General features: G+C 35.7%; 1 protein-coding gene across 2 annotated transcripts; it reads left to right on the top strand.

Moving 5' to 3' along the window:
- The first annotated feature begins 1853 nt into the window (after positions 1–1853).
- On the top strand, positions 1854–27127 carry LOC142344789 (BOS complex subunit TMEM147-like). 2 transcript variants are annotated; one of them, XR_012759281.1, is made up of 6 exons: positions 1854–2094; positions 15742–15908; positions 16206–16316; positions 16577–16699; positions 26569–26753; positions 26809–27127. XR_012759281.1 is itself a non-coding variant. In XM_075396732.1 (5 exons), the coding sequence occupies exons 1-5, from the start codon at positions 1911–1913 to the stop codon at positions 26698–26700; spliced, it is 717 nt and encodes a 238-aa protein (XP_075252847.1). In that variant the 5' UTR covers positions 1854–1910; the 3' UTR covers positions 26701–27127. The 2 variants fall into 2 exon arrangements, 1 of the variants encoding a protein (XP_075252847.1); XM_075396732.1 differs by having other exon boundaries at positions 26569–27127.
- Position 27128: the final 1 nt, after the last annotated feature.

The raw sequence follows: 27128 nt of genomic DNA on the forward strand, positions 1-27128 counted from the left end.
GAGCTAAACCATTTTGAAGGCTTTAACATTTTTCATGCCTACAACACTCGTGACATTCAAAAACAATTTTTCGGATCTATTCAGTTTTGCCCCCCCCCCCCCTGCTTAATGGGATGTATCTTTTACGCCCACCAGGCGCACGTGCTGTGTTTTTTACATAGTAACGTGCTATATAACAACATATAATTTGTAACGGGGGGCGTAAAAACACTTGGCGGGGGTAAAACAGAATAGATCCAATTTTTCAAGTGAACTAATTAAAAATATTTCGGGATCTATTAGGTTTCGCCCCCCCCCCCCCCAGCTTAGTGAACATAAATCTTTTATGACTTCCAGGCGAACTTGCTATTTTCTCACATAGTAAAGTGCTATTTAACAACATATAATTTCTAACTGGGGGTCATAAAAACACGGGGAGGGGGGCGAAACAGAATAGATCCAAATTTCGGATCTTATCCGTTTGTGCCCTCCCACCCCCAGCTTAGGGGGTGCATATTATTTGCACCCCCAGAAGCACGTGTTAAATTTTTACATGGTGATTTACCATGTAATGGCACGTGCTCTGTAGCTAGGGGGTGCATAACGTACCGGGGGCACTAGATCCAAATTTTCATTTGGTAGCTCATTACAATTTTTCTCTCAATGGTCAGGTCTTTGTCAAATCATAGTCGCACAAATTCGAGTCGTCGCTCTTCTGAATCATAGTCGCGATCTTTTGCATGGGTTTGCAATGATTCGCACATGTTTGAGTTTGGCCAAATTTTTGTCTGGGTCGTCTGATCGTGGCCAATCGTCTGGATTAACTGGTTCATAATTACACGACCTCACCTCGGGTACTTTGTAAAAAATACCCCGTGCGCCTTGGGGCGTTAAATTTTTATGCCTAAGGAGGAAACAGAACAGAATAGATCCCAATTTTTTTCAGACTATGAGCAAATTAGTGCGTTTGTTGCACTGATAGTTTATTATGTAACCTCTTAATTAGAGGACGAAAAATCCGCAGTGATCTTTTATTATCCTTATTAAAGTTTTAAAATTTTAGATGTTTATATTCCAGAACAGGGAAAAGGAAGCAATTTCTACTGAAGTTAGCAATTTACGATTTTTTGTTCAGTTATTAGCCCAACTATTGAATACATTCAATCAATAGTGTCACTTGGGTCTCTGCAGTTTGTTGATTCCAAGACTTGATTGTCACATTGATGAAAACAAAGTAAAAGTATAAAAGATAGTTAATTGAAATTGTTTTATCGACCTCTTTTTCAGGCTATATGAATAAAATGGATGGGCGTAAAAGGTTTGATTGAGTTAATGAAGATGAAATTCCCATGAATGTTACAGGTTTCTGTGATTGTTAGAAATGGTATGAAAAAATGGTCAGCAGAGCTATGATCGCGCCTTTCTCAAACCCGTTGACAGTCTGCCTGAACTAATTACTTTAAGTTACCAGGGTCGAATGGGTACAGTTAAGAGGCGAGTAAATTAACTCGGATGTGTATGATTTGGTGTATTCCATTTTGCAATCTTAATGCAGGGGTATTTCAAATCGGACTTCGCATACGCTTTTACTTTTTAGAACTTTGAGAATCTATTTCCGTATAAAGTCATTGAGAATATTGCTGGTATACATTATGTAAGTGAAATCTGAGTCATATGGAAATTACGCGGCCATTTTGGTCAGTAAATTCGGATATGCTTGAATGTGTCACTTCGACTGTGTTAACGTATCGTTATGATAATTTCTCATTATCGGTAGTTCCTAAATGTTGGCTAAAACACATAAGTTGCGAGCTTAGCGTTCGATTTGCTTTGCGGGTCATGAAAGTATAAACAATGATCTCATTTTCAGATTGATAATTGATCTCTAACTTCACGTGGCGCACAGTGTGATTGTTTCCTTGCTCTGCAATATGACTTTCTTCCACCTGTTGAACTGTGCAGCAGTAACTTGTGCCCCTTTTGTGATCACATACAAGTGCACAGTGTTGTCAGAGTACAGCAGTTTCTGGAAGTGTGTTCAGGCTGGAGTCTTCTACGTCATAACTCAGCTCATTAAACTTCTCATATTGGCCACATTTTTCCCAGCATCAACTGGTAAATTGATGTACTTAGTATTTGAGGATTTTGCTTATTATCAGATCTATTCTGCCTCCCTCTCCTCGTATCGTTTATAGCTGCGAAGCTCTAAGCTGAACGTGTCTATATTGCCGTGATTAATTGCTCTCAAATGAAGTTTGTAGCACTTATATAAATCCTGGTCCTGTGGTCTTTCTATGCGATTTCTTGAGTGACCGATTTCTCGTCTGACCCTTATAACTTTTCGTCCTAAAAATTGGGATAAACAGGTAAAGCTCAGAGGGTATTAAGTGGCTGAGCAGCTTTCTTAGAGCCGTACACCTTACTAGTCTCTAAGTATGTGATTCATCGAAACTGTTACGTGGAGACAATTTCATGGTGTATGGTTCTTGATCTTAAATCTCTACCCCCTCAGTCACCCCAACACTCCGCCCGTCCGCCTCGCCAATCGAGTCCCCCTCCGAAGTGCCAACTAACATCATTAAACCTCAGCTGGCTTCTACCGAAGCCAACCGCTGACCGATCATTTGAGATGAATTCGCCCGACAATATTCGGTTATGTCCTTGATTTCATTACAAAGAACTTGAATTGTATTGGGGCGCTGTTTTTTTTGAGATATGTTCTTTTTGGTGGATTCTGAAGTCAAAATGGAAGTGCAATTTTTTTCACACCAATGCAAAAAGTGGAGCCAAAAATCCAGTGGTTTTGCAGCATGAAATTTTTCACTTTAAATTTAAAGCAGATTGAGAGCGACAAAAAATTGCTTTCTTGATAGTGGTTTTTTATTCACTTCAGCCAACGTGTTGTTACCGGCTTGTAAAGTTTTTGAATTTTTAATCGTTTCTTAGTCATTTTAGGTGCATAATTTGTTCACTCAATGAAGATTCTCGAATATAATTGATGGGCTCGTCTCGATTGTTTTTTCCAATTTAAAGAATCTGAATTGTGTTGGGGCGCATTCTTTTTAATAGCCGCCGTTAGCCTCTCAATTGTTATTATTTAGGCGCTCTCCTTTTTTGCAATCCAAAGTATTTGGATTTTTTGGTATGCTGTCTTTTTTTGAGACCTATTCAAGCCTTTTTTTGGCTTCTTCACTTCAGTGAGAATTGAAATTAGAGTGATTATTTTGATTACGCTTGAGTAGTAAAGGGAGCGAAAAATTGAGTAGGTTTGATTAGTGTCGTTTTTTAACATGCCGCAATTTGACTGCCGTTTTCAGTCTTCTTCTCTTGAGTATTAATATGATGCATATGTTTTCTAATGGGGCCAATGTGTAATTGATTGAACCCATTGACGCGCAGCTAAAGCTTGCTTCATTGCTTCTTTTGAGATGTATATATATATATATATATATATATATATATATATATATATATGAACCTAAGTATTTGATTTTATGGCTAGTGGCTTTCAAGTCTTGGACACTGGTTGTTCTCAAAATATTCTAGTTTTTTGTGTTCGGAGAATAATTCTTCCTATTACTTTGACTTTCGTTCTTTTCAAGAAATGTTATTATTTAGGCCCTCTCCTTTTTTATAATGCTATGTAATTGGATTGTTTGGTGTTCTGTCTTTTTTGAACTGTTGACGCCTTTTTCTGCTTCTTCACTTCAGTGAAGAAGAGAGTGTTGATTTAGAGTGCTGAATTTGAGTGTTGATTTTAAATGCGCTGGAGTAGTAAAGGGAGCGAAAAAGCGAGTAGGTCTGATGAGTGATTTTTTTCAAGTAATTTTAAAGTGAAGTTTGGTATTCGAACAAATTTGATGTTTTTGAAAGCGAATTTTTTTTTCACATGCTGCATTTCGACTGCTGTTTCTTCTCTGTGTTCTTCTCTTGAGTGCTTTTAATATGATGCATATGTTTTTTAGTGGGACCAATGTGTAATTGATTAAACTCATTGTCGGGCAGCTTAATGCTTCTTTTTACTTTGACATTACTCGTCATAAATACTAGTGAATATTTGATTTTTGCCCCCTTTTTTATAATTGCTCTGTTATCTTATAACCTTACTATTATAACCTTATTGTCTCTAACATTATTTCATTAATGACTTCCATTTTGAGATATATATGAACCTAGTGAAGTGTTTTAGCTAATCGCTAGTAGTTCTTGAAGTCTCGAAATATTTTAATGATTTTTTGTGTTCGGAGACATTCTTTCTATGACTTTCGTTCCATTCATGCAATTTGTTGTCTTATCCCTGAGTCTCTTTAATGACAAGTCTCACCGGCTGCCTGAATTAATCAAGTTTCCTAATTTAATCGAATTAATCGTTTGAGTTTTTCTTTGACTTAAACGCTTTTCGGTTTCAAAAAAATTTTACAATTTTTTGTTCTACTGATATTTGTTATACTTATCACTGTTTTATCGCATAATCTCATTAATACCAGATTTCATTGCTTGCTTATTAGTATTAGGTGAATCCGATTAGTCGCTTGAGTTCACAGCAATCGTTTTTAAGATTTTGACACCGGCTCTTTGAAAACTAAAATTTCATTTTCTGGTCTTAATTGTTCTTGATGTGGTCTTTTCACTTGGTCTCAAAACAGCCAGAAATTCTCATTGACCTTCTAGTGCATTATAATTTTAGTCAATTCATTGGCTCCAGCTGTTGGCTTACACTTCATTCACTGAGATACCATTTGTTTTTAAAAGGTATAAGTGAATTTGCGAATCTTGACTTTATTTGTAGTTATGTTGTCCCTATTTCAGCCATTAGATCTCCTTTTACTTTTATGGTTTCATGGTATGCTGTGGCTACTTTGGCTTCTAGTTATGGGGTTTTCTTAGTTGGGTTTCCAAGTTTTCTAATTTTTGCTTTTTTTCAGTGTTTGCATCTTTCTTGCTGTGTCTGTCATTAATTCCCAGGTTTGTTGTGTTATGTGCTCGTTCTCAGTATGCATAAAGTCAATATTTAAAAAAAAGTTTTCGGGTGATTCTGGAAGCACTAAACCTTGGAAAAAATTGTTCGAATTGTCTTTGGATTCTGTTGTTCAGTTTTCCGCATAAAGGGTCAGGGGCTTTTTTGACTGCCTTAGATCGATGTTGCTGTAAAGTATTAATTGTAAGGTCATTTTGCTTAATCAATTTTTTTGGATTGTTTTTTAGGCCTGGTCCTGCTATGTTTTTTTTATATTCGCCTTACATTTTCACGTTTTTCATTTTACGTAAGTCACGTTAGACAAATTTCACGTTTGACTCGTGGCTTACTCAGTGTTTCAACTGAATGGAATTTAAACTATTTCACTCATTGAGTTATGTAATTTAGTGAATAATTTCAAAGTCAAAATAGCAACCAAACGAGATAAACATATAATGCTGGTCTCTAAATCACCGGCATTAGTATTATGCTTAATAACCTCCAGTTGTTAAGCTGATTTGCGTGTAATTTAAGAATCTAACCGAATATGCTGAATTTGCACACCAAATAAGAACACTTTGTCATTTTGAAAAATTCTGTCATTTTCTATCTCATAATTTTAATAGCCACCGTCAGCCTCTCAAACATCTTTTATTTAGGCGCTCTCCTTTTTTAATTCGCTTTACCTTTTGATCACGTTTGTCGTTTTACATTCACGTTTTACATATCATGATTCTCACATTTGACTTCTGACTTACTTCACTCACTGTTCCAACTGAATGGTATTTAATTTCTTTAATGCATTGAATTACGCAATATATGGAATACGGTAAAAGTCAAAAGAGCAAACTGAAAAGAGACGGTAAATAGTAATTCCCATTAAGTTGTAACGCAAGCAAACGTTCAAAATTTTTTGAACACGCAAAAGAACAACAAAGTCGTTATCTCTGCATGTATTAAAGTTGAACTTTGACCTCTGAAACGTTCGATAGCGTTGCAACTTTATGGGACTGACTATAAACCGAGAAAGCCCGGTCATTAGGTAATTGAGAATTAGGTTATCAAAGTTCAGTAGAGTGTTTGCGGCCGATATCTTTTGTTTAATAGCCGCAAAGCGATAGCTGGGGCTATTATTGGCCTTCTCTTGTTTTTTTTTATTTCGTCGTCGCTTTTTGTTACGACCATATGACGTCACAACCACTTCAAATCTGCTTTTTGTTCATTCGTGCATGCAATTTCAACTGAATTGCGTACGTGACGTCATTTTTCGCTCTTAGTGGAGCGAGTTTTTTTATTCATTCGCGTGATTAAAGTTTGGTCACATTTGACTTACCTCACTCTCAAAAATGACTTCCTCACTTTGAAATTGACTTTTAATTACTTTAATTCAAAGAGATAAGGTCAAATGGGCGTGTGTCACTCTAAATTAAGGTTATTTGAGAGCAGCAAATAGAGGCAGGGAAAAGGTATACACATTTTTAATCAAAATATAACATATCAGCCTTCAATGAAAAGACGAGTTTTTTGGTCTGTCTTTTACTGTTTTTTTAGACTGCGGATCAACGAAGCTATTGCGGGTATTTTCTGGCAATCTGCCAGCTATGTTTCTTTTTCAGTTTCAATCCCGATGTGCATCCAGGGCGTTAACTGCGGCTTTTTTTCGGCAATATGCCGGCTTTGTTTTCTTTTTCTGTTTCAATCCCAACTTGAGTCAAGCGGTTCAACGGCCGATATTTTCTGGCATATTGCTTGCTATGTTGACGGCTCGAAGAGGAGTATCGATGAAGTGTCTTTTCATTCGATTCTATTTGAGTGAATTTTGTAGCCGGAAATGTGAGAAAAATAGTGGAGTGGTTCGAGTATTGTAAATGTTGAACAAAATTGGAGATTGGAGTTAAAAGATAGTGGATTTTTCGTCATATCGCTTGTTTGAGAGAGCGAAGAATTGAAGTGTCAAACGTTCTCTCTCAGCAAAATGTTTTCGTTCACGTGCGGCTTTTTCAATCAGCTTTTCTTTCAAATTTTTCTTTGTTAAAATTAGGTTTGATATGCTATAGCTTTAATTTTACACTTGTTTTCATATTTATTTAAAGGTTTTCGGTAAATTGATATGAAATTCATTCTAATTTGGAGATTTTTCAGCTATTATCCTAATTACTATGCGATTTCAGCGATTTTTGCCTCTTGTATTGTTTTAGTGCCATAAGCGAGACTTCCATCTAACAATAATATTTTGTTGCAGAGCACCTCTCTATGTAATAAAACATGATATATTTTGCAGCAAGTAAGTTTTGTAGAAAACCATTTGGGGCCATGCCACTTTTCTGACTAAATTGAATTTTCGTTTAAAGAAACCGTATAAACTGCTGAATCTTAAATATGATTGTCTTCAGACTTCTGTGAGAGCTTTCATATTATCTAAAGAGCAGCTGAGAAGGCAGCGAACTGAGGTGCAAAGACGCTATTCTAGGCTTTTTACCACGACAATGTTGTTTTTGCAACATAAGCATCAAAGACCGCCAGCAAATTTTTGAAAAACTATATTTTTGAGTTTTTGATTTTCAGTGCTTGTCTCTTATTTTCCAGCAACATTTGTTAGAAATTAAGCTACCTGTTCACGGGTTTTTGAATTTTGTGTTTGTTATTTTTCTCTATATTTTTTATATTCAGAATTTTTGGTTTGCCTTACTTCTACACAAAAGTACTGACAACTTCAATGCTAAATTTTTAACCGATTTTGTGAAACTTTTTGCCAATTTGTAATTGTCAATTGGTCTGCTAGCCCAGTGAGTGATTTTACAGTTTTTCATTGAATTCTTCGGATCGTTCTTCTGGATCTGCGACGTCCTTCTGTTTTTTGGTTCCCCAAACAAGAATTTTCGGTCTGCCCAATTTTGCGTTTTTTGACATTTTGCGTAAAAGCTTTGACTTTGGTAGGCTAGTTTCATTCTGCACTCGTGCTATTAGCGCCTTTGAACTGCAGTTGCACAGCAAAGCAACCCAATTTGAAAAGAGTCAATATCGAAAAGAGTCAATATCGAGATGAACTAATAAAGCCCGCTCACTTGAGGCACTTTTTTAACTCGGAAGCAATGATGGCTATTTCCCGGCAATCTGCTGTTTATTTTTTTTACTGTGCCAAACTTTGCTTCACGCATTTTTGTCAGTTTCTCGACTTTTTGCGTGAAATCTTTGACTTCTCTAGGCTAGCTTCATTCTTCGCTCTGCTCTCTGTTCAAAGTGCATTTAAGCAATAGTTGCTCAGCAAAGCAATCTATAATGAATAGAGTCAATATACATAAACGAAATCAAGAGAATACATCAGAAACAAGAGAAAACCCTGTTTTAGATGCCTGATTTTTAATCTTTGTTCTAATTAGTCTTATTTACCAGGTGTAGTTCTTATTGCTAATGATATGTCTGCTCGACTACGAAATTCAGTCAAAATAGTTCGCACTTTGTCATTTTTGAAAATTTTTTTCATTCGTAGTCATGGTCATAGGAATCATTGGCGGTTGTTTTCTGGGATACTGGTATGCGATGTAGCTCTCAAACGACCTTTGAAGCAATTATTTTTGTCTTGTTAATTGCTCTCGAACGAAGTTCGTAGCATTTATTGTAAACGTGTTGTTCTGTGGAATCATTGGCGGTTGTTTTCTGACAATTTAACGGGTATGCGAAGTAGCTCTCAAACGATCTTTGAAGCAATTGTTTTTGTCTTGTTAATTGCTCTCGAACGAAGTTCGTAGCATTTATTGTAAACGTGCTGTTTTCTTGACCGGTTGTTCGCTTGACCGAGTTTGTGTTTTTCTTCTATACATTCTGTGACGTTTTGCTTCTAGAACATTCCTTTCGCTTGACCGTTTTTCGCTTGACCGGTTTTGCGTTTTTCTTCTAGAACCTTTTTTTTCTACTCAAGTGACCTTTTCAAGCTTTCGTTCTTCATTTTTGATCTCTATTGTTCTCACTCTGAGGCTTGTTGCTAATATAAAGTTGATTGCAGCATAGCAAAATGAAGGGCCGGATAGCCAAGTGGGCAGTGCTTCTGGTGAGGGATCGGGAGGTCCATGATTCGAATCCCGGCGTGGTTCGAATCCCGGTCACCCATAAAGAAAAATTTATCTGGGCTACAGCCCCTCAATTAAATTGGCTCGCCTGTCTTTCGAGAGCAATTAGTCGGTTTATGTTTTGTCTTCTTGTTTCTATTCTAAATTTTGCTCTATCAATCTGACGGTTAGTGTGCCTTTTAGCTCCCTGATTTTTCAAGTTTTGCAATTCTTTTGACCCTTTAAAAATTTTGGGATCTATTCTGTTTCCCCCCCCCCCCAGCTTAGTGAGCATAAATTTTATGACCCCCAGGCGCACGTGCTATTTTCTTACATAGTAACGTGCTATATAGCAACATATAATTTGTAACTGGGGCGGGGCGCGAAACAGAATAGATCCAAATTTTGATTGATTCATCAATTTATATCACAGGAATCTCTCATTCGAAATTGATATATAAATTTTAAGGATTCGATTTGGTTGTAGTTTCCCGCTGAAATTCAACAGAACAGGGCGCCGAAATTGGTTTTATGTTTTCTTTTTAAATCTGAATAGTGGTCTATAATATCCTCTAATGACATCATTTGTGGCCCCTTAGTAAACTTATCCACCAACCGTTCGATAGCAGTTGTTTTGACGTTTATCTATTGTCTGTTTATGCTCTTGACCGAGCTGGATGTTCTGAAATTTAAGCAAACAAGTAACTGTAGAGAAAATAGTCCGACGTTAAAAAATTAGTACGATAACACATAGCATATAGTACGATGACACGTCCAGCTTCGGAAAAATCTTGACTGTTTACTTATAAAAAACGGAACATAAAAAACGGGACTAGTAAACAATAAATAACTTATAAATTTAAAAGTAGATTGATGAAAAAATGCGCAGAAGACTGACTGTTTCGTGGCAATTTTTATGCCGAGAATTGATAAACGGCTCAAAATTGGTAAGGTACTGTTGCATAATATTAGAAAAACACACCCTGTACAAAATTAATAGAAGCGTACTTGCAGAGTTGAATAGCAATATAGTGAATTTACGTCTAAGCTGATTTACGGGTAATTTAAGAATCTAACCGAATATGCTAAATTTGCACACCAAATAAGAACACTTTGACATTTTGAAAAATTCTGTCATTTTCTATCTCTTAATTTTAATAGCCACCGTCAGCCTCTCAAACGGCTTTTATTCAGGCGCTCTCCTTTTTTAATTCGCTTTACATTTTGATCACGTTTGTCGTTTTACATTCACGTTTTACTTATCGTGATTCTCACATTTGACTTCTGACTTACTTCACTCACTGTTCCAACTGAATGGTATTTAATTTCTTTAATGCATTGAATTACGCAGTATATGGAATACGGTAAAAGTCAAAAGAGCAAACTGAAAAGAGACGGTAGATATTAATTCCCATTCAGTTGTAACGCAAGCGAACGTTCAAAAATTTTTGAACACGCAAAAGAACAACAAAGTCGTTATCTCCATGTATTAAATTTGAGCTTTGACCTTTGAAACGTTCGATAGCGTTGCAACTTTATGGGGCTGACTATAAACCGAGAAAGCCCGGTCATTAGGTAATTGATAATTAGGTTATCAAAGTTCATTAGTGTTTGCGGCCGATATCTTTTGTTTAAAAGCCGCAAAGCGATAGCTGGGGCTATTATTGGCCTTCTCTTGGTTTTTGTTATTTCGTCGTCGCGATTTTTTTTACCATATGACCATATGACGTCACAACTTCAAATCTGCTTTTTGTTCATTCGTTCACGCAATTTCAACTGAATTGCGTACGTGACGTCATTTTTCGCTCTTAGTAGAGCAAGTTTTTTTATTCATTCGCGTGATTAAAATTTGGTCACATTTGACTTACCTCACTCTCAAAAATGACTTCCTCACTTTGAAATTGACTTTTATTTACTTTAATTCAAAGACATCAGGTCCAATGGGTGTGTGTCACTCTAAATGAAGGTTATTTGAGAGCAGCAAATAGAGGCAGCGAAAATGTACACACATTTTCAATCAAAATATAACACATCAGCCTTCATTGAAAAGACGAGTTTTTTGGTCTGTCTTTTACTGTTTTTTTTGGACTGCGGATCTACGAAGCTATTGCGGCTCTTTGCTGGCAATATGCCAGCTATGTTTCTTTTTCAGTTTCAATCCCGATGTGCATCCAGTGCGTCAACTGCGGCTATTTTTCGGCAATATGCCGGCTTTTTTTTTCTGTTTCAATCCCAACATGCGTCAAGCGGTTCAACGGCCGTTATTTTCTGGCATATTGCTTGCTATGTTTACGGCTCGAAGAGGAGTATCGATGTAGTGTCTTTTCATGCGATTCTATTAGAATGAATTTTGAAGCCGGAAAGGTGACGAGAAAAATAGTGGAGTGGTTCGAGTATTGTAAATGTTGAACAAAATTGGAGATTGGAGTTAAAAGATAGTGGCTTTTTCGTCATGTCGCTTGTTCGAGAGAGCGAAGAATTGGAAGTGTCAAACGTTCTTTCTCAGCAAAATGTTTTCGTTCACGTGCGGCTTTTTCAGTCAGCTTTTCTTTCAAATTCATTGTAATTTGGAGATTTTTCAGCTATTATCCTAATTACTATGCGATTTCAGCGATTTTTGCCTCTTGTATTGTTTTAGTGCCATAAGCGAGACTTCCATCTAACAATAATATTTTGTTGCAGAGCACCTCTCTATGTAATAAAACATGATATATTTTGCAGCAAGTAAGTTTTGTAGAAAACCATTTGGGGCCCTGCCACTTTTCTGACTAAATTGAATTTTCGTTTAAAGAAACCGTATAAACTGCTGAATCTTAAATATGATTGTCTTCAGACTTCTGTGAGAGCTTTCATATTATCTAAAGAGCAGCTGAGAAGGCAGCGAACTGAGGTGCAAAGACGCTATTCTAGGCTTTTTACCACGACAATGTTGTTTTTGCAACATAAGCATCAAAGACCGCCAGCAAATTTTTGAAAAACTATATTTTTTGAGTTTTTGATTTTCAGTGCTTGTCTCTTATTTTCCAGCAACATTTGTTAGAAATTAAGCTACCTGTTCACGGGTTTTTGAATTTTGTGTTTGTTGTTTTTCTCTATATTTTTTATATTCAGAATTTTTGGTTTGCCTTACTTCTACACAAAAGTACTGACAACTTCAATGCTAAATTTTTAACCGATTTTGTGAAACTTTTTTGCCAGTTTGTAATTGTCAATTGGTCTGCTAGCCCAGTGAGTGATTTTACAATTTTTCATTGAATTCTTTGGATCGTTCTTCTGGATCTGCGACGTCCTTCTGTTTTTTGATTCCTCAAACAAGAATTTTCGGTCTGCCCAATTTTGCGTTTTTTGACATTTTGCGTAGAAGCTTTGACTTTGGTAGGCTAGTTTCATTCTGCACTCGTGCTATTAGTGCCTTTGAACTGCAGTTGCACAGCAAAGCAACCCAATTTGAAAAGAGTCAATATCGAAAAGAGTCAATATCGAGATGAACTAATAAAGCCCGCTCACGTGAGGTACTTTTTTTAACTCGGAAGCAATGATGGCTATTTCCCGGCAATCTGCTGTTTATTTTTTTACAGTGCCAAACTTTGCTTCACGCATTTTTGTCAGTTTCTCGACTTTTTGCGTGGAATCTTTGACTTCTCTAGGCTAGCTTCATTCTTCGCTCTCTGTTCAAAGTGCATTTAAGCAATAGTTGCTCAGCAAAGCAATCTATAATGAATAGAGTCAATATACATAAACGAAATCAAGAGAATACATCAGAAACAAGAGAAAACCCTGTTTTAGATGCCTGATGTTTAATCTTTGTTCTAATTAGTCTGATTTACCAGGTGTAGTGCTTATTGCTAATGATATTAATCTATGTCTGCTCGACTACGAAATTCAGTCAAAATAGTTCGCACTTTTTCATTTTTTAAACTTTTCTTTCATTCGTAGTCATGGTCATAGGAATCATTGGCGGTTGTTTTCTGACAATTTGACGGGCATGCGAAGTAGCTCTCAAACGATCTTTGAAGCAATTATTTTTGTCCTGTTAATTGCTCTCGAACGAAGTTCGTAGCATTTATTGTAAACGTGTTGGTCTGTGGAATCATTGGCGGTTGTTTTCAGACAATTTAACGGGTATGCGAAGTAGCTCTCAAACGATCTTTGAAGCAATTATTTTTGTCTTGTTAATTGCTCTCGAACGAAGTTCGTAGCATTTATTGTAAACGTGCTGTTTTCTTGACCGGTTGTTCGCTTGACCGGGTTTGTGTTTTTCTTCTATACATTCTGTGACGTTTTGCTTCTAGAACATTCCTTTCGCTTGACCGTTTTTCGCTTGACCGGTTTTGCGTTTTTCTTCTAGAACCTTTTTTTTTCTACTCAAGTGACCTTTTCACGCTTTCGTTCTTCATTTTTGATCTCTATTGTTTTCACTCTGAGGCTTGTTGCTAATATAAAGTTGATTGCAGCATAGCAAAAAAAGGGCCGGATAGCCAAGTGGGCAGTGGTTCTGGTGAGGGATCGGGAGGTCCATGGTTCGAATCCCGGCGTGGTTCGAATCCCGGTCACCCATGAAGAAAAATTTATCTGGGCCACAGCCCCTGAATTAAATTGCCTCGCATGTCTTTCGAGAGCAATTAGTCGGTTTATGTTTTGTCTTCTTGTTTCTATTCTAAATTTTGCTCTATCAATCTGACTGTTAGTGTGCCTTTTAGCTCCCTGACTTTTCAAGTTTTGCAATTGTTTTGACCCTTTAAAAATTTTGGAATCTATTCTGTTTCGCCCTACCCCCTCAGCTTAGTGAGCATGAATTTTATGACCCCCAGGCGCACGTGCTATTTTCTTACATAGTAACGTGCTATATAACAACATATAATTTGTAACTGGGGCGGGGGGCGAAACAGAATAGATCCAAATTTTGATTGATTCATCAATTTATATCACAGGAATCTCTCATTCGAAATTGATATATAAAATTTAAGGATTCGAATTGGTTGTAGTTTCCCGCTGAAATAAAAAATTAGTACGATGACACATAGCATATAGTACGATGACACGTCCAGCTTCCGGAAAAATCTTGACTGTTTACTTATAAAAAACGGAACATAAAAAACGGGACTAGTAAACAATAAAGAACTTATAAATTTAAAAGTAGATTGATGAAAAAACGCGCAGAAGACTGACTGTTTCGTGGCAAGTTTTATGCCGAGAATTGATAAACGGCTCAAAATTGGTAAGATACTCTTGCATAATATTAGAAAAACACACCCTGTACAAAATTAATAGAAGCGTACTTGCAGAGTTGAATAGCAATATAGTGAAGAAACAATGTGACGATCTTTTTCATTTGCCATTTGTTGCCCCCCCCCCCCGTAGTGGATGCTCCCCAGACGCACGAACCATGATGACGATTTACCATGTAATGACACGTGCTCTGTAACTAGGGAGAGCATAACGTACTGGGAGGGGGAGGAGGGGGGCAACGGAAGAAATTTTGCTCCACTTTTGAGGTTAAGCCGAAAGCACATCTATGATAAGCGACAGCAATTTTTGAACATTTAGATCACATGGTTGTTCATTGTTTCACCTTTCACGGTGTTTGGTCGCTTTTTTTGTGACCAAGCGTCAACTGATTTCTATTAAACTGCCCTCTCACCCTGCGCTCCACGTTTGAGAGCAATTTTCAAGTTAGACGGTTTTGTGTTTCTTTTCTAAGCTCTGTGGAAACAAGGGAGACTATTTGCATGGTGGCTCTATTAGCTTTTGAAACAAAGTAAGTGATAATTTTAATGTCAATTCAGCAATTCAGTGGGTTCTGAGCAACAAATGAAATCAGAAGAAAGCTACTGTGTAGAGCTCATCAAAATATTCTTAAACTGCACCTAAACAAAGGGAATACTGTAAACTAAAAATTTTGGTAGAAATTGTATTGGTAAAAATCTACAGCAAATGCAATACTTTATTGATGTAGGCATCATTTTGCCATTCGTTGATTCCAAGTAAAAAAAACAACCTTTTTATAGAAACTCCCCTTACTGTTTTATGCCGAGAATTTTGAATTGGAATCTAACTCAACAGGAGTGTCTACAACTGCGAAGCCAGAGCTGAGCAAAGCTGCGTAACTGTTGTGTTAAAATTGCGGTGTCGCAGGCCAATTTCTCATTCTACATTTCTTCTTGTCGAGAATTTCAAAAGAGTAGAATTTTGTGCAAATGGAGTTAAATAAGTTAACAATTAGTTGCATGCTATTGGTTTACATGCAGTATTTCTGAATCAATTATTTATTTCTTTTGTGTATTTTTGGTGAATGGTCTTCGTGGTCGAAATCTGTTTTCAGAATTTTCAGCAGTTGAGTTGAATTTTGCTCTAATAAAAACATTGACCTGCACTAAACTTGCCTTCATTTGTCATTTGACCTTTGTAATGGTTAGTTTGGGAACTGGCTTCTTTCCCACATATATGTATTCTTCAGCCTGTGCGACCAAACTGTTGTTCATTTTCGCACTGATACAGCTAGGTGTAGCCTTATAAGAGGTAAAACTTGTTCTACAATTAATATGTACCATTATAGGGGAGTAAAATAGCCATTATAGATGGTGATATTTACGAGACGGGGGGTAAAATTTTGCTCTCCCGTTAAAACCCCTCCCTATAATCGTAGTTAAATTATAAGGGGGGGGGGGGAGGGGGGTTATTGGGAAAGATCAGATGATAGACTGGTTGAAATGATGAAATAGTATTTACAATCAGTAGAGCAAATATGTTTGCTGCAAGGTGACCCTGCAATGTCGGCTACTGCATTGGGAGGAGTGTTGAATATAGCAAGGGCAAGTGTGGATCTGTTGGACTTGGTTGGGATCTATCTGGCAATGGAGCAGCTGGGAGGAGGCAAGGGAGAGATCAAGTTCATGGTGGCTGGTACTGGATGGGCGGCCGCGGAGGTTCATTATTTACTCGACTGTTATTGTTCACTGTTTATTCGACTGTTAATCGGTACTGGATCCAATTGATTGAATGTGTGATTTTCTGTAATTATAAGTGCAACGACAGTTAAATATGATATTTGATGGAAAAAATCAGAATAGCTTATTCTAGGATTCATCTGATTCGCGCCCCTGTTATTTGAAAAGCTAGAATTAAACGCTGGGTTTTAAATGACACTGATGAGGTGTAGAAACAGAGTAGATCCATATTCCATTGATAGATTAGTAGATGTCAATTTGGCCTCTTGTGTTTAGGTAATTCTTGGAAAATTTGTGCATTTGTGGTTTGGGGCTCGTGGTATTGAGTTCGACTGGAAGTACATGCTATTATGTCTGGACTCAAACCTCATTCTACTGCAACACATTGTGAGTAAAATCACTTCTTGAAATTGACGAGCTGTAATTTTAATATCCAGTGCCAAAGGGAATTTTGATGTCTGAGAGCGAGTACTGGCAAATCCAGGAAACTGATTGGGCTCGATTCGAAGAATTTTATCAAAAGGCGTTTTGTATCATTGGCCAAACATGCTGTTTTGTTTCCAAATTAGTGAAGTCAGGCTGGCCAAGTTATTAAGCTGAACGGCCACTATTACGCCATGAGATGGTGATTGGTGACATTGTTTAAGGTGAGCGCGACCTTCATCTGGATGTGGGCCAGACAGCACAACATGTCCAGCCGAGTGACGTCATTCGTTAGCATGGTCCTCCTTGTAACGTCATACAAACCACTCATACTCGACCATCTCAAGGTTGGTCATTTAGATCGCAGTCATGGTAATGGTTTGGCTTTCTGATCATGAGTTGCATCCGCTCACGCTGGCTTTTTATGTTGTTTGTAAATAAAATTTACTCTTTGTGTTGTTTGTCGGATAAACGTATTTGTGAATCGATGCAGAAGTGGATATTTCAATTTATCGGCTTTAGTTGTTAGCTATTAGTTTTTATGGCTCGAAATAATTTACTTAATTGTTGAATCTCTTTTTGATAGCCGCACAGCGATAGCTGAGGCTATTATTGGCCTTCTCTTGGTTTTTTTACGACTCGAAGAGGAGTATTGGTTTTCTCTCGGTTTTTCACGACTCGAAGAGGAGTATTGGTTTTCTCTCGGTCTTTTTTTTTACAGGAAGTAGATTTGTTCACGCGACATTTTGACCTAAAAGCGAAAGTGAGAAAAGCTGTCTTGGTGAAGAGATTTTCGCTAAGCGAGAGAAGTTTTCTGATCTTGCGCTGCGTTTAGTGAATGACTTTTTGACTTTGAAAAGTAGTTTTTGACTGAATGGCACATATAGATCACCGTTTTTAGCCGTTTTTTTTTTCGTCTAAGTGGCCCAATTTTTTGCTTTTTATTTGGTTTCTTGTAGAAATAAATTTATTCGATACTGTATTGAAATGTCAACCTCGGAAATTGATGCCACAGTGTTTTGGAGAGCCTGAAAATGGGTTTCAAGTTGAAAATTGGCACATATTTCTTGATTTTTATTTGATTTTTGTCTTTTTTTTCTATTAATTTCTTCTTTTTTGGATCTTTTAACCGTCTTTTTGTCAGAAATCAGTTAATATGGAAACTTCTCTTTGATAACTCATATACTAAACGCCTTTTTCTACCTCGATGTAATTTTGTATTATAAAATTGTACATATGCTAATCCGATTTTGGTAGGTTTTTCCGATTTTCGTCAGTTTTTTTGTTTGTATTTTGGTTGTAATTGCTAGAAATAGTCTTTTGTGCAACATGAGGGATTTTAATTTTGTCTCAATAAAAATTCAATCTTTTGTGGCGTTAAGTTTTTGAAAAACACTTAGAAATTTTTCATAAATGCAGTCTTAAAAGTTTTTTGACCATTTTTTTTGCAAAAAGTTTCAATATTTCGTATTTATAAATTCTGCTTTTTCCTATTTTTTTGTTCTCTTCAGGAGAATAGATCTTTGTATCGGATGACTAGTTATCTTTTCTATGTCTTGAATGCTGAACAAGGAAATGTATTCGTTTTTCTTGAATTTTTTAAATTGATTTTTAACTTTCAAAAATCAGAAAGGTCTTTTTGTTACGGTGTTCCTTACATTGTGCCCATATTCTTCACATTTTAGTTAACATCAATCAAGCTTTGTCCTGGCTCCTACATTTATTTCCCGTATAGTTATTTTCTTCAGTTGTTAAAAATGAATGTTTTCAGCTTTTTCTTAGATTTTTGTCATTTCTTTGGTCTGCGATTGATTTCATTCAACATAAGGCAGTACTCAGAGTTTGATAGCGAGCTTTTTCCAAAATTTCCACTTATGACTGTTTACTGCAACTTTCTTCCTGCCTTGGTATTAATTTAAACGATTTTTTGCCTTTGAATGTTCTTCTGCTGCTTATGTCTTTTCTGCCCTAATTGCAGTGATTAAAATTGTAATTATTGGTGTTTTCTGATTCTTCAATTTGAGCTCTTTTTTTGAAAAGATTTAACTTAGTTTCTAAGATTATTATCTGCCGTTTGCTTTCGCGATCTTTTTCAGATTATGATCATGAATTATTTGAGGGAAATTGATAACCTGGTCAGCTTTTTCAGACTATCAGTTGTTTGACCATCTTAGATATTTCGGATTTTTTAACGTCACCAAACGTTTTCAATAATATAAAATTGTGCTGCATTTTCTCTTGGTGACAGTGGTGTAAGTTTCAACAATTTTTAGAGCAGACCTGGAGAGGTAGTGAGTTAATGGTGTAATACAAAAGGTAGTGGCTTCGGGTGCAGTAACGGTTTTGTTAGCGAAGTTTTGACACTTCGGGTCGCTTCCGTCATTCTTCCGGCTATGTTTTTTTACAGGAAGTAGATTTGTTCACGCGGCATTTTGACCTAAAAGTGAAAGTGAGAAAAGCTGTCTTGTTGAACAGATTTTCGCTAAGCGAGAGAAGTTTTTTGATCATGCGATGCGTTTAGTGAATGACTTTTTGACTTTGAAAAGTAGTTTTTGATTGAGTTGCACATATAGATGACCGTTTTTAGCCGTTTTTTCGTCTAAGTGGCCCAATTTTTTTGCTTTTAATTTGGTTTCTTGTAGAAGTAAATTTTTTTCGATGCTATATTGAAATGTCAACCTCGGAAATTGATACCACAGTGTTTTGCAGTGCCTGAAAATGCGTTTCAAGTTGAAAATTGGCACATAATTCTTGATTTTTTTAGTTAATTTTTGGCTTTTTTATATTAATTTCTTCATTTTTGGATCTTTTAACCGTTTTTTTTTTTGTCAAAAATCAGTTAATATGGTAACTTTTCTTTGATAATTCCTATACTCAACGCCTCTTTCTACCTCGATGTAATTTTGTTTCATAAAATTGTACATATGCTAATCCGATTTTGGTAGTTTCTTTTCCGATTTTCGTCAGTTTTTCTTTTGTATTTTGGTTGTAATTGCTAGAAATTTTTTTTTTTGTGCAACATGAGGGACTTTTATTGCGTTTCAATAAAATTTCAATCATTTCTTGGCGTTAAATTTTGGAGAAACAGTTAAAATATTCAGAAATGCAGTCTTAACATAGTTCTTTGACCATTTTTTTTGCAAAATGTTTCAATGTTTCGTATTTATGAATTCTGCTTTTTCCTGTTTTTTTTCCTCTTCAGGAGGATAGATCTTTGTATCGAATGACTGGTTATCTTTTTTATGTCTTGAATGCTGAACATTGAAATGTATTCGTTTTTCTTGAATTTTTTAAATTGATTTTTAACTTTAGAAAATCAAGAACGTCTTTTTGTTACGGTGTTCCTTAAATCGTGCCAATATTTACATTCTACTTAGTATCATTCTAGTTTTGTCCTGGCACCTACATTTATTTTCGGTATATTGATTTTTTCAGTTGTAAAAAATGAATGATTTCAGCTTTTTTTAGGTTTTCGTCATTTCTTTGGTTTGCAATTGATTTCATTCAACATAAGGCAGTACAGAGAGTTTGATAGCAAGCTTTTTACAAAATCTCCGCCGATTATGACTAATTACTACAGCTTTCTTCTGACTTCGGTATTAATTAAAACGATTTTTTGCCTTTGAATATTCTTCTGCTGCTTATGTCTTTCCTGCCCTAATTGCAGTGATTAAAATTGTAATTATTGGTGTTTTCTGATTCTTAAATTTGAGCTCTTTTTTTGAAAAGATTTAACTTAGTTTCTAAGATTATTATCTGCCGTTTGCTTTCGCGATCTTTTTCCAGATTATGATCATGAATTATTTGAGGGAAATTGATAACCTGGTCAGCTTTTTCAGACTATCAGTTGTTTGACCATCTTAGATATTTCGGATTTTTTAACGTTACCAAACGTTTTCAATAATATAAAATTGTGCTGCATTTTCTCTTGGTGACAGTGGTGTAAGTTTCAACAATTTTTAGAGCAGACCTGGAGAGGTAGTGAGTTAATGGTGTAATACAAAAGGTAGTGGCTTCGGGTGCAGTAACGGTTTTGTTAGCGAAGTTTTGACACTTCGGGTCGCTTCCTTCATTCTTCCGGCTATGTTTTTTTACAGGAAGTAGATTTGTTGACGCGGCATTTTGACCTAAAAGTGAAAGTGAGAAAAGCTGTCTTGTTGAACAGATTTTCGCTAAGCGAGAGAAGTTTTTTGATCATGCGCTGCGTTTAGTGAATGACTTTTTGACTTTGAAAAGTAGTTTTTGACTGAATTGCACATATAGATGACCGTTTTCAGCCGTTTTTTCGTCTAAGTGGCCCAATTTTTTTGCTTTTAATTTGGTTTCTTGTAGAAGTAAATTTTATTCGATGCTATATTGAAATGTCAACCTCGGAAATTGATACCACAGTGTTTTGCAGAGCCTGAAAATGCGTTTCAAGTTGAAAATTGGCACATAATTCTTGATTTTTTTAGTTAATTTTTGGCTTTTTTTATATTAATTTCTTCATTTTTGGATCTTTTAACCGTTTTTTTTGTCAAAAATCAGTTAATATGGCAACTTTTCTTTGATAATTCCTATACTCAACGCCTCTTTCTACCTCGATGTAATTTTGTTTCATAAAATTGTACATATGCTAATCCGATTTTGGTAGTTTCTTTTCCGATTTTCGTCAGTTTTTCTTTTGTAGTTTGGTTGTAATTGCTAGAAATAGTTTTTTTTGTGCAACATGAGGGACTTTTATTGCGTTTCAATAAAATTTCAATCATTTTTTGGCGTTAAGTTTCGAAGAAACAGTTAAAATATTCAGAAATGCAGTCTTAACGTAGTTCTGTGACCATTTTTTTTGCAAAATGTTTCAATGTTTCGTATTTATGAATTCTGCATTTTCCTGTTTTTTTCCTCTTCAGGAGGATAGATCTTTGTATCGGATGACTGGTTATCTTTTTTATGTCTTGAATGCTGAACATTGAAATGTATTCGTTTTTCTTGAATTTTTTAAATTGATTTTTAACTTTAGAAAATCAAGAACGTCTCTTTGTTACGGTGTTCCTTAAATCGTGCCAATATTTACATTCTACTTAGTATCATTCTAGTTTTGTCCTGGCACCTACATTTATTTTCGGTATATTGATTTTTTCAGTTGTAAAAAATGAATGATTTCAGCTTTTTTTAGGTTTTCGTCATTTCTTTGGTTTGCAATTGATTTCATTCAACATAAGGCAGTACAGAGAGTTTGATAGCAAGCTTTTTACAAAATCTCCACCGATTATGACTAATTACTACAGCTTTCTTCTGACTTCGGTATTAATTAAAACGATTTTTTGCCTTTGAATATTCTTCTGCTTATGTCTTTTCTATGATCAATTTTGTTTTTGATTTAGTATGAAATCACTTTGTCTAGCTTATGTACAAGAAAACAGGTGTGTGTTGTTTTTTGTCGTAATCGCAGCGATTAGAAGTGTAATTATACGTGTATTCTGATTCTTAAATTTGAGCTTTCCTTTTTGAAAAGATTTAACTTTTAGTTTCTAAGATTATTATCTGCCGTTTGCTTTTGCAATCTTTTTCAGATTAGAATCATGAATTATTTGAGGGCTATTGATAACCTTGTCAGCTTTTTCAGAATATCAGGTTTTTGACCACCTTAATTTTTTCAACGTTACCAAACGTTTTCAATAATATAAAATTTTGTTGCATTTTGTTTCTCTTTTTGACTGTGGTTTAAGTTTCAGCAATTTTTAGAGCAGACCTGGAGAGGTAGTAAGTTTATGGTTTAATACAAAAGGTAGTGGCTTCCGTTGCAATTACGGTTTTGTTAGTGAAATTCTGACTCTTCGATTCGCTTCCGGAATTCGTCCGGCTATGTTTTTTATTTCATGATTTTTGTTACGACCATATGACGTCACAGCCATTTTTTGTTCATTCATTCATGCAATTTCAACTGAAATGCATGTGTGACGTCATTTTTCGCTCTTAGTGGAGCGAGTTTTTTGTTCATGCGCGTGATTAAATTTTGGTCACACTTGATTTACCTCACTCTCAAAAATGACTTCCTCACTTTGAAATTGACTTTTATTTACTTTAATTCAAAGAGATAAGGTCAAATGGGCGTGTATAACTCTAAATGAAGTTTGTTTGAGATCAGCTAATAGAGGCAGCAATAACTTATACAGATTTTAAATCAAAATGTAACAGATCAGCCTTCAATGAAAAGACGAATTTTTTTGGTCTGTCTTTTTTACTGTTTTTTTTTAGACTGCCGATCTACGAATCTATTGCGGCTATTTTCTGGCAATCTGCCAACTATGTTATTTGGTACGCATCGTAAGGATGCTCATTGTCAATATTTGTTTACAGTGTTTTTAATGTCGTTGATTTTATACCACACTAGTTTTTGGAAAAATAAATATTTTAAATTGTTTTCAGGTTTTTTGTGTTCACTGTTTACTTTTGCGCATTTAATGTCATATACTTTGTTGTTGACTTCTTTTATCGAAAATTGTCTTCAGGGTCCAGAGCAAATCTACTAGGGTTTTTAAAGTTTTCTGAATATTTGGGGGCAAGGGATTGGTTTTGATCATCTTAATATTACAAATTTTAGCGTTTTTGAAAAAAATGCATAATTTTTTGAAAGTTTGTCGTTTCAGTTTTTCTAGCCCCAGGGGCCACGGCAGCTCCTCTATAGTTTGATAATTAGTTACTGCATAGATGCTAGGTGCAACGGAATGGTTTTCAACTTTTTTAGTTTCGTGAGTTTTTGCAATTTGATAAAAATTTAAAATTGTAAAATCATCTGAAAATAATGTGCCTAGTTTACCGATCAGTATGCGGCAATAAGTTTTTCGGGCTTGAAATTGGGCTACTGGTTATTTCTGGAGACAATGGAACGATTCTGAAGAAAGATATCAATATCTCAGATTTTAGCAACATTTCAATAAAGTTTGCAATTGTCGTGAAATATTTGGAAAATTTATGTCATTTTTTGAGTTTATCGATCTTCAAGAACCAATGAAAATTTTAAGGTCTTGAAGATAGGTAAATGGACAGATTCGAGAGACACAGAATTGTTTTTGCTTGTTCTAATATTGCAAAATAATGCAGTTCTCAATTATTTTTTAGGGGTTAGTGGGTATTTTTAAATGGATTAATTTAGATGATTATTAATAGCCGCACAGCGATAGCTGGGGCTATTATTGGCCTTCTCTTGGGTTTTTTTTATTTCGTCGTCATGATTTTTGTTACGACCATATGACGTCACAGCCATTTTTTGTTCATTCGTTCATGCAATTTCAACTGAATTGCATGTGTGACGTCATTTTTCGCTCTTAGTGGAGCGAGTTTTTTTGTTCATGCGCGTGATTAAATTTATGGTCACACTTGACTTACCTCACTCTCAAAAATGACTTCCTCACTTTGAAATTGACTTTTATTTACTTTAATTCAAAGAGATAAGGTCAAATGGGCGTGTATCACTCTAAATGAAGGTTATTTGAGATCAGCTAATAGAGGCAGCAATAACTTATACAGATTTTAAATGAAAATGTAACAGATCAGCCTTCAATGAAAAGACGAATTTTTTTGGTCTGTCTGTTTTACTGTTTTTTTAGACTGCCGATCCACGAATCTATTGCTGCTATTTTCTGGCAATCTGCCAGCTATTATTTTCGTTTAGCTTGTTTGATTTTTTGTTTCTCAAATTTGAGACTGTCTTTCCGGCTGGCATTATTTAACGGACCTGGCCAGGTACAGTAGTACTAAGTTTTTCATTCAATTCTTTGGATTTTGTTTGAGAACTTGTCCTGTTATGTTTTTGTTTCGCCGTTTGACCGTCTTTTTTGTTTTACATTTGTTCAAGAACATTCTGTCGCTTCACGTTTTCAGTCAATTTTTCACGCTTGTTTCTTACTATTTGCATGACCAAAATTGCGTGTATTTGTAATTTATGTCGGCTGTTATATTAAAATAGAATGTAAGATGAAGTTTGACAAGGGGACTGTTAGCCGAGTGGTTAACGCTTCTGTTTCGTCCGACAGGGATAGGGGTTCGAACCTTGCGTTGTCAAAACTCTTTGCACCCAAAAATTTTCTCAATGACAGAATTAGAGTTTTTAATTAAAGCATTGGGTGACCGCGATAACCTTTTTTCAATTCATTTCTTTATCTGTGTCTATCTTTATGTTACGGCACGCAAGTATATTTCGTAGCTATTTCGTTAGTCTGCCAGATGTTTATTTTCTGTTTCAATCCCAATCGGGGTTATGGGAATCAATGGTGGCTATTTTCCGCAGATCCTGCAGGGTATGTATTAAGCAATAGCTGATCGCTTTTAAATGTGATTTGTCGACTACCAATTTTGCCTCGCACATGTGCTATTTCGTGACTTTTCGTCTTGAGAAACGGGTTCAACTGCTAAACGAGTTCATAAGTTGGCGATCATTGTTCTGAGCCTTAATAGTCTCTGAGTATGCCCGATACACCGACATTGCTAAGGTACCTCCCGGACTCCATCCCCCACTCGACCCCACCCTCACTCAGAACTCTGATGTGTAGGCTCAAATTTACTGTAGTTTAAAGAGTAATTTTATTAATAGCCGCCGTCAGCCTCTCAACGGCTATTATTTAGGCGCTCTCCCTTTTACAATTCAAAGAATTTAAATTGTATTGAAGCGCTGTTTTTTTCAAGATCTGTTCACACATTTCATAATTTTTGAAGTCATTTTGGAGTAGTGATTTTGGACACGAGAAAGAGGAAGTCGAGTGGTTTTGCTGCGAAGAAATTTTTCGCTCTAATTTTGAAGTAGTGAGAAAACGGTGTTTGATCAAAAATTCGTTTTCTCGCTATTCGTTTTTTGTTTGCTAGTGGCTATGCGGCAATTTCACTTAATTTTTTTCTGTTTTTTCGATTTTTTGGATTGGATTTTTTTTCTAAATGGTTTTTCCAATCCATTCATAGTTCATTTTAGGCCTAGTTTTTTGTTTGAACAAATTTTCTATTTCTCGCTAGTCGTTTTTTGTTGACATGCGGCATTTTGACATTTTTTTCTTATCTGATTTTTTTAGAAATTGTTTTCCCAATTCTCTCATAGTCCGTTCTAGGTTCTATTTTTTTGTTTAGTCAATGAAAAGTCTTTGAATTGTACGTCAGAACTTCTCCTGGTATGTTTTTTAAATTCGCTTTACGTTTTGATCATTTTTTTCGTTTTACATAAGTCACGATTTTTACGTTTGACTTCTGACTTACTTCACTCACTGTTTCAACTGAATGGATTTTAAATTTTTTCACGCATTGAATTACGAACTGTGGTGAATACTGTCAAAGTCAAAAGATCAAAATCAAAAGAGACGGGATAAACCGATAAAGCCCGGTCATTAAGTCATTGAGAATTAGGTTATCAAAGTTCAGTGTTTGCTAAGTTCAGTGTTTGCTAGCTGACATTGGTATTAAACTTATTAGCTTTGGGTTTAAAAGCTGACTTAAGTATAATTATAGAATCCAAAGGAAACTGCACGCCAAATTAGAACAATTTTTGACACTGAAAAAAATGGGAAAATAATCGGTTAATTTTCTTCTTTTTTCTCTTTTTCTGTCTCAATCCCGATGTGCATCAAGCGCGTCAACGGCGGAAATTTTCGGGCAATCTGCCGGCTATGTTTTGGTTTGAATAACCATATCCCTCACTCAAGTTTGCCCTCGCCCAGATAAGATGGGCTCCCTAAATTTAAGATAGCGGCTACGAAAGCCAACCCCTCGCCATTCGTTTGAGAGCAATTAACCGACATTAGTGGGTTATGTTTAATATACTCGTCAAATTGTCGTTTATTTATTAATTGTCGTATTAATTTTGTACTTCAAGCAGAGTGTTTGAGCAAATGTTTGTATGCGAGTTGTTTTGTTCCACGTGCTCAATCTTTAGTCACTTTTTCTTTGTACTATGGTTCTGATTTTTTTAGTTGGAGTATTCTGGTAATAAGTTCTGTGAGGGCATTAGTTAGAGTAAGGATTACTGTCTGCTCGATGACTTTTGCACATGTAAAATTGCGACTATTTCCCGCTAACTTTTATCTAAGTTTTACATCAGAGAACAATTCGTCCTGCAGTTTATAAATTTGCTGCGAACCTCGCTATGATATCAAAGAAATCGTTTGCAATGACTGACATTGTTACGATAGATGAGCATGTTTGAGTGTTTAAACTGAAGAGAACAGCTTTTAGTAGTGAGTGATGTGTTGTTTAGATAATTGTTGGCTACAATGACTGGATGGGGTTGATGGTGAATGGATTGATGACATTGTCAGTGGCTTTCTCCTGCATGTATACCTATGTTTCTCTCACTCGAGTGGCCAACGGAGTGTCTCATCACAAGTAAACAACAACAACAACTGAAAACAAGCTGAGTTGCTCCATTTAGGACAAAATTGAAGTTGAAAGACATCCGAAGTTTGCAATTTGAAACGCACCTCTAACCGTTAACAGGAGTTTGTCTAGAAGACATCTGAGTTGATTTGTTTGCGGAATTCTGAACTTTATAATGAATTGATACGAAAAGTTCAAGTTTACTATGAAAATGAACAGTTCCAGGTTACCCTTTGATTCTATTATTGTCTTGATTATATAAAATTGTCACCATTGTTAACATTATCTTTCATCCTACCTTTTTCTGTTCGTACCTTTATCAAGTAATCGAAAACATGTTTGAATTAATTTGATGAAAAAGCTATGTGTATTGTTATTTGCAGATTCGTTTTTGCTTCCCTTATTATTTCATTAAACACTATAATTTATATTGTCGAACAA

This window comes from Convolutriloba macropyga, chromosome 8 (genome assembly GCF_964194025.1).
Source record: "Convolutriloba macropyga chromosome 8, txConMacr16.3, whole genome shotgun sequence".
Classification (NCBI taxonomy): domain Eukaryota; kingdom Metazoa; phylum Xenacoelomorpha; order Acoela; family Convolutidae; genus Convolutriloba; species Convolutriloba macropyga.

Excerpts from the sequence above, each read along its gene's own strand:
- LOC142344789 (XM_075396732.1), top strand. The coding sequence starts at position 1,911 with ATGACTTTCTTCCACCTGTTGAACTGTGCAGCAGTAACTTGTGCCCCT. Across the intron at positions 2,095-15,741 it reads ATTTTTCCCAGCATCAACTG|GTGACCCTGCAATGTCGGCT; the intron begins GTAAATTGATGT and ends GTTTGCTGCAAG. Across the intron at positions 16,317-16,576 it reads TCATTCTACTGCAACACATT|GTGAGCGCGACCTTCATCTG; the intron begins GTGAGTAAAATC and ends ACATTGTTTAAG.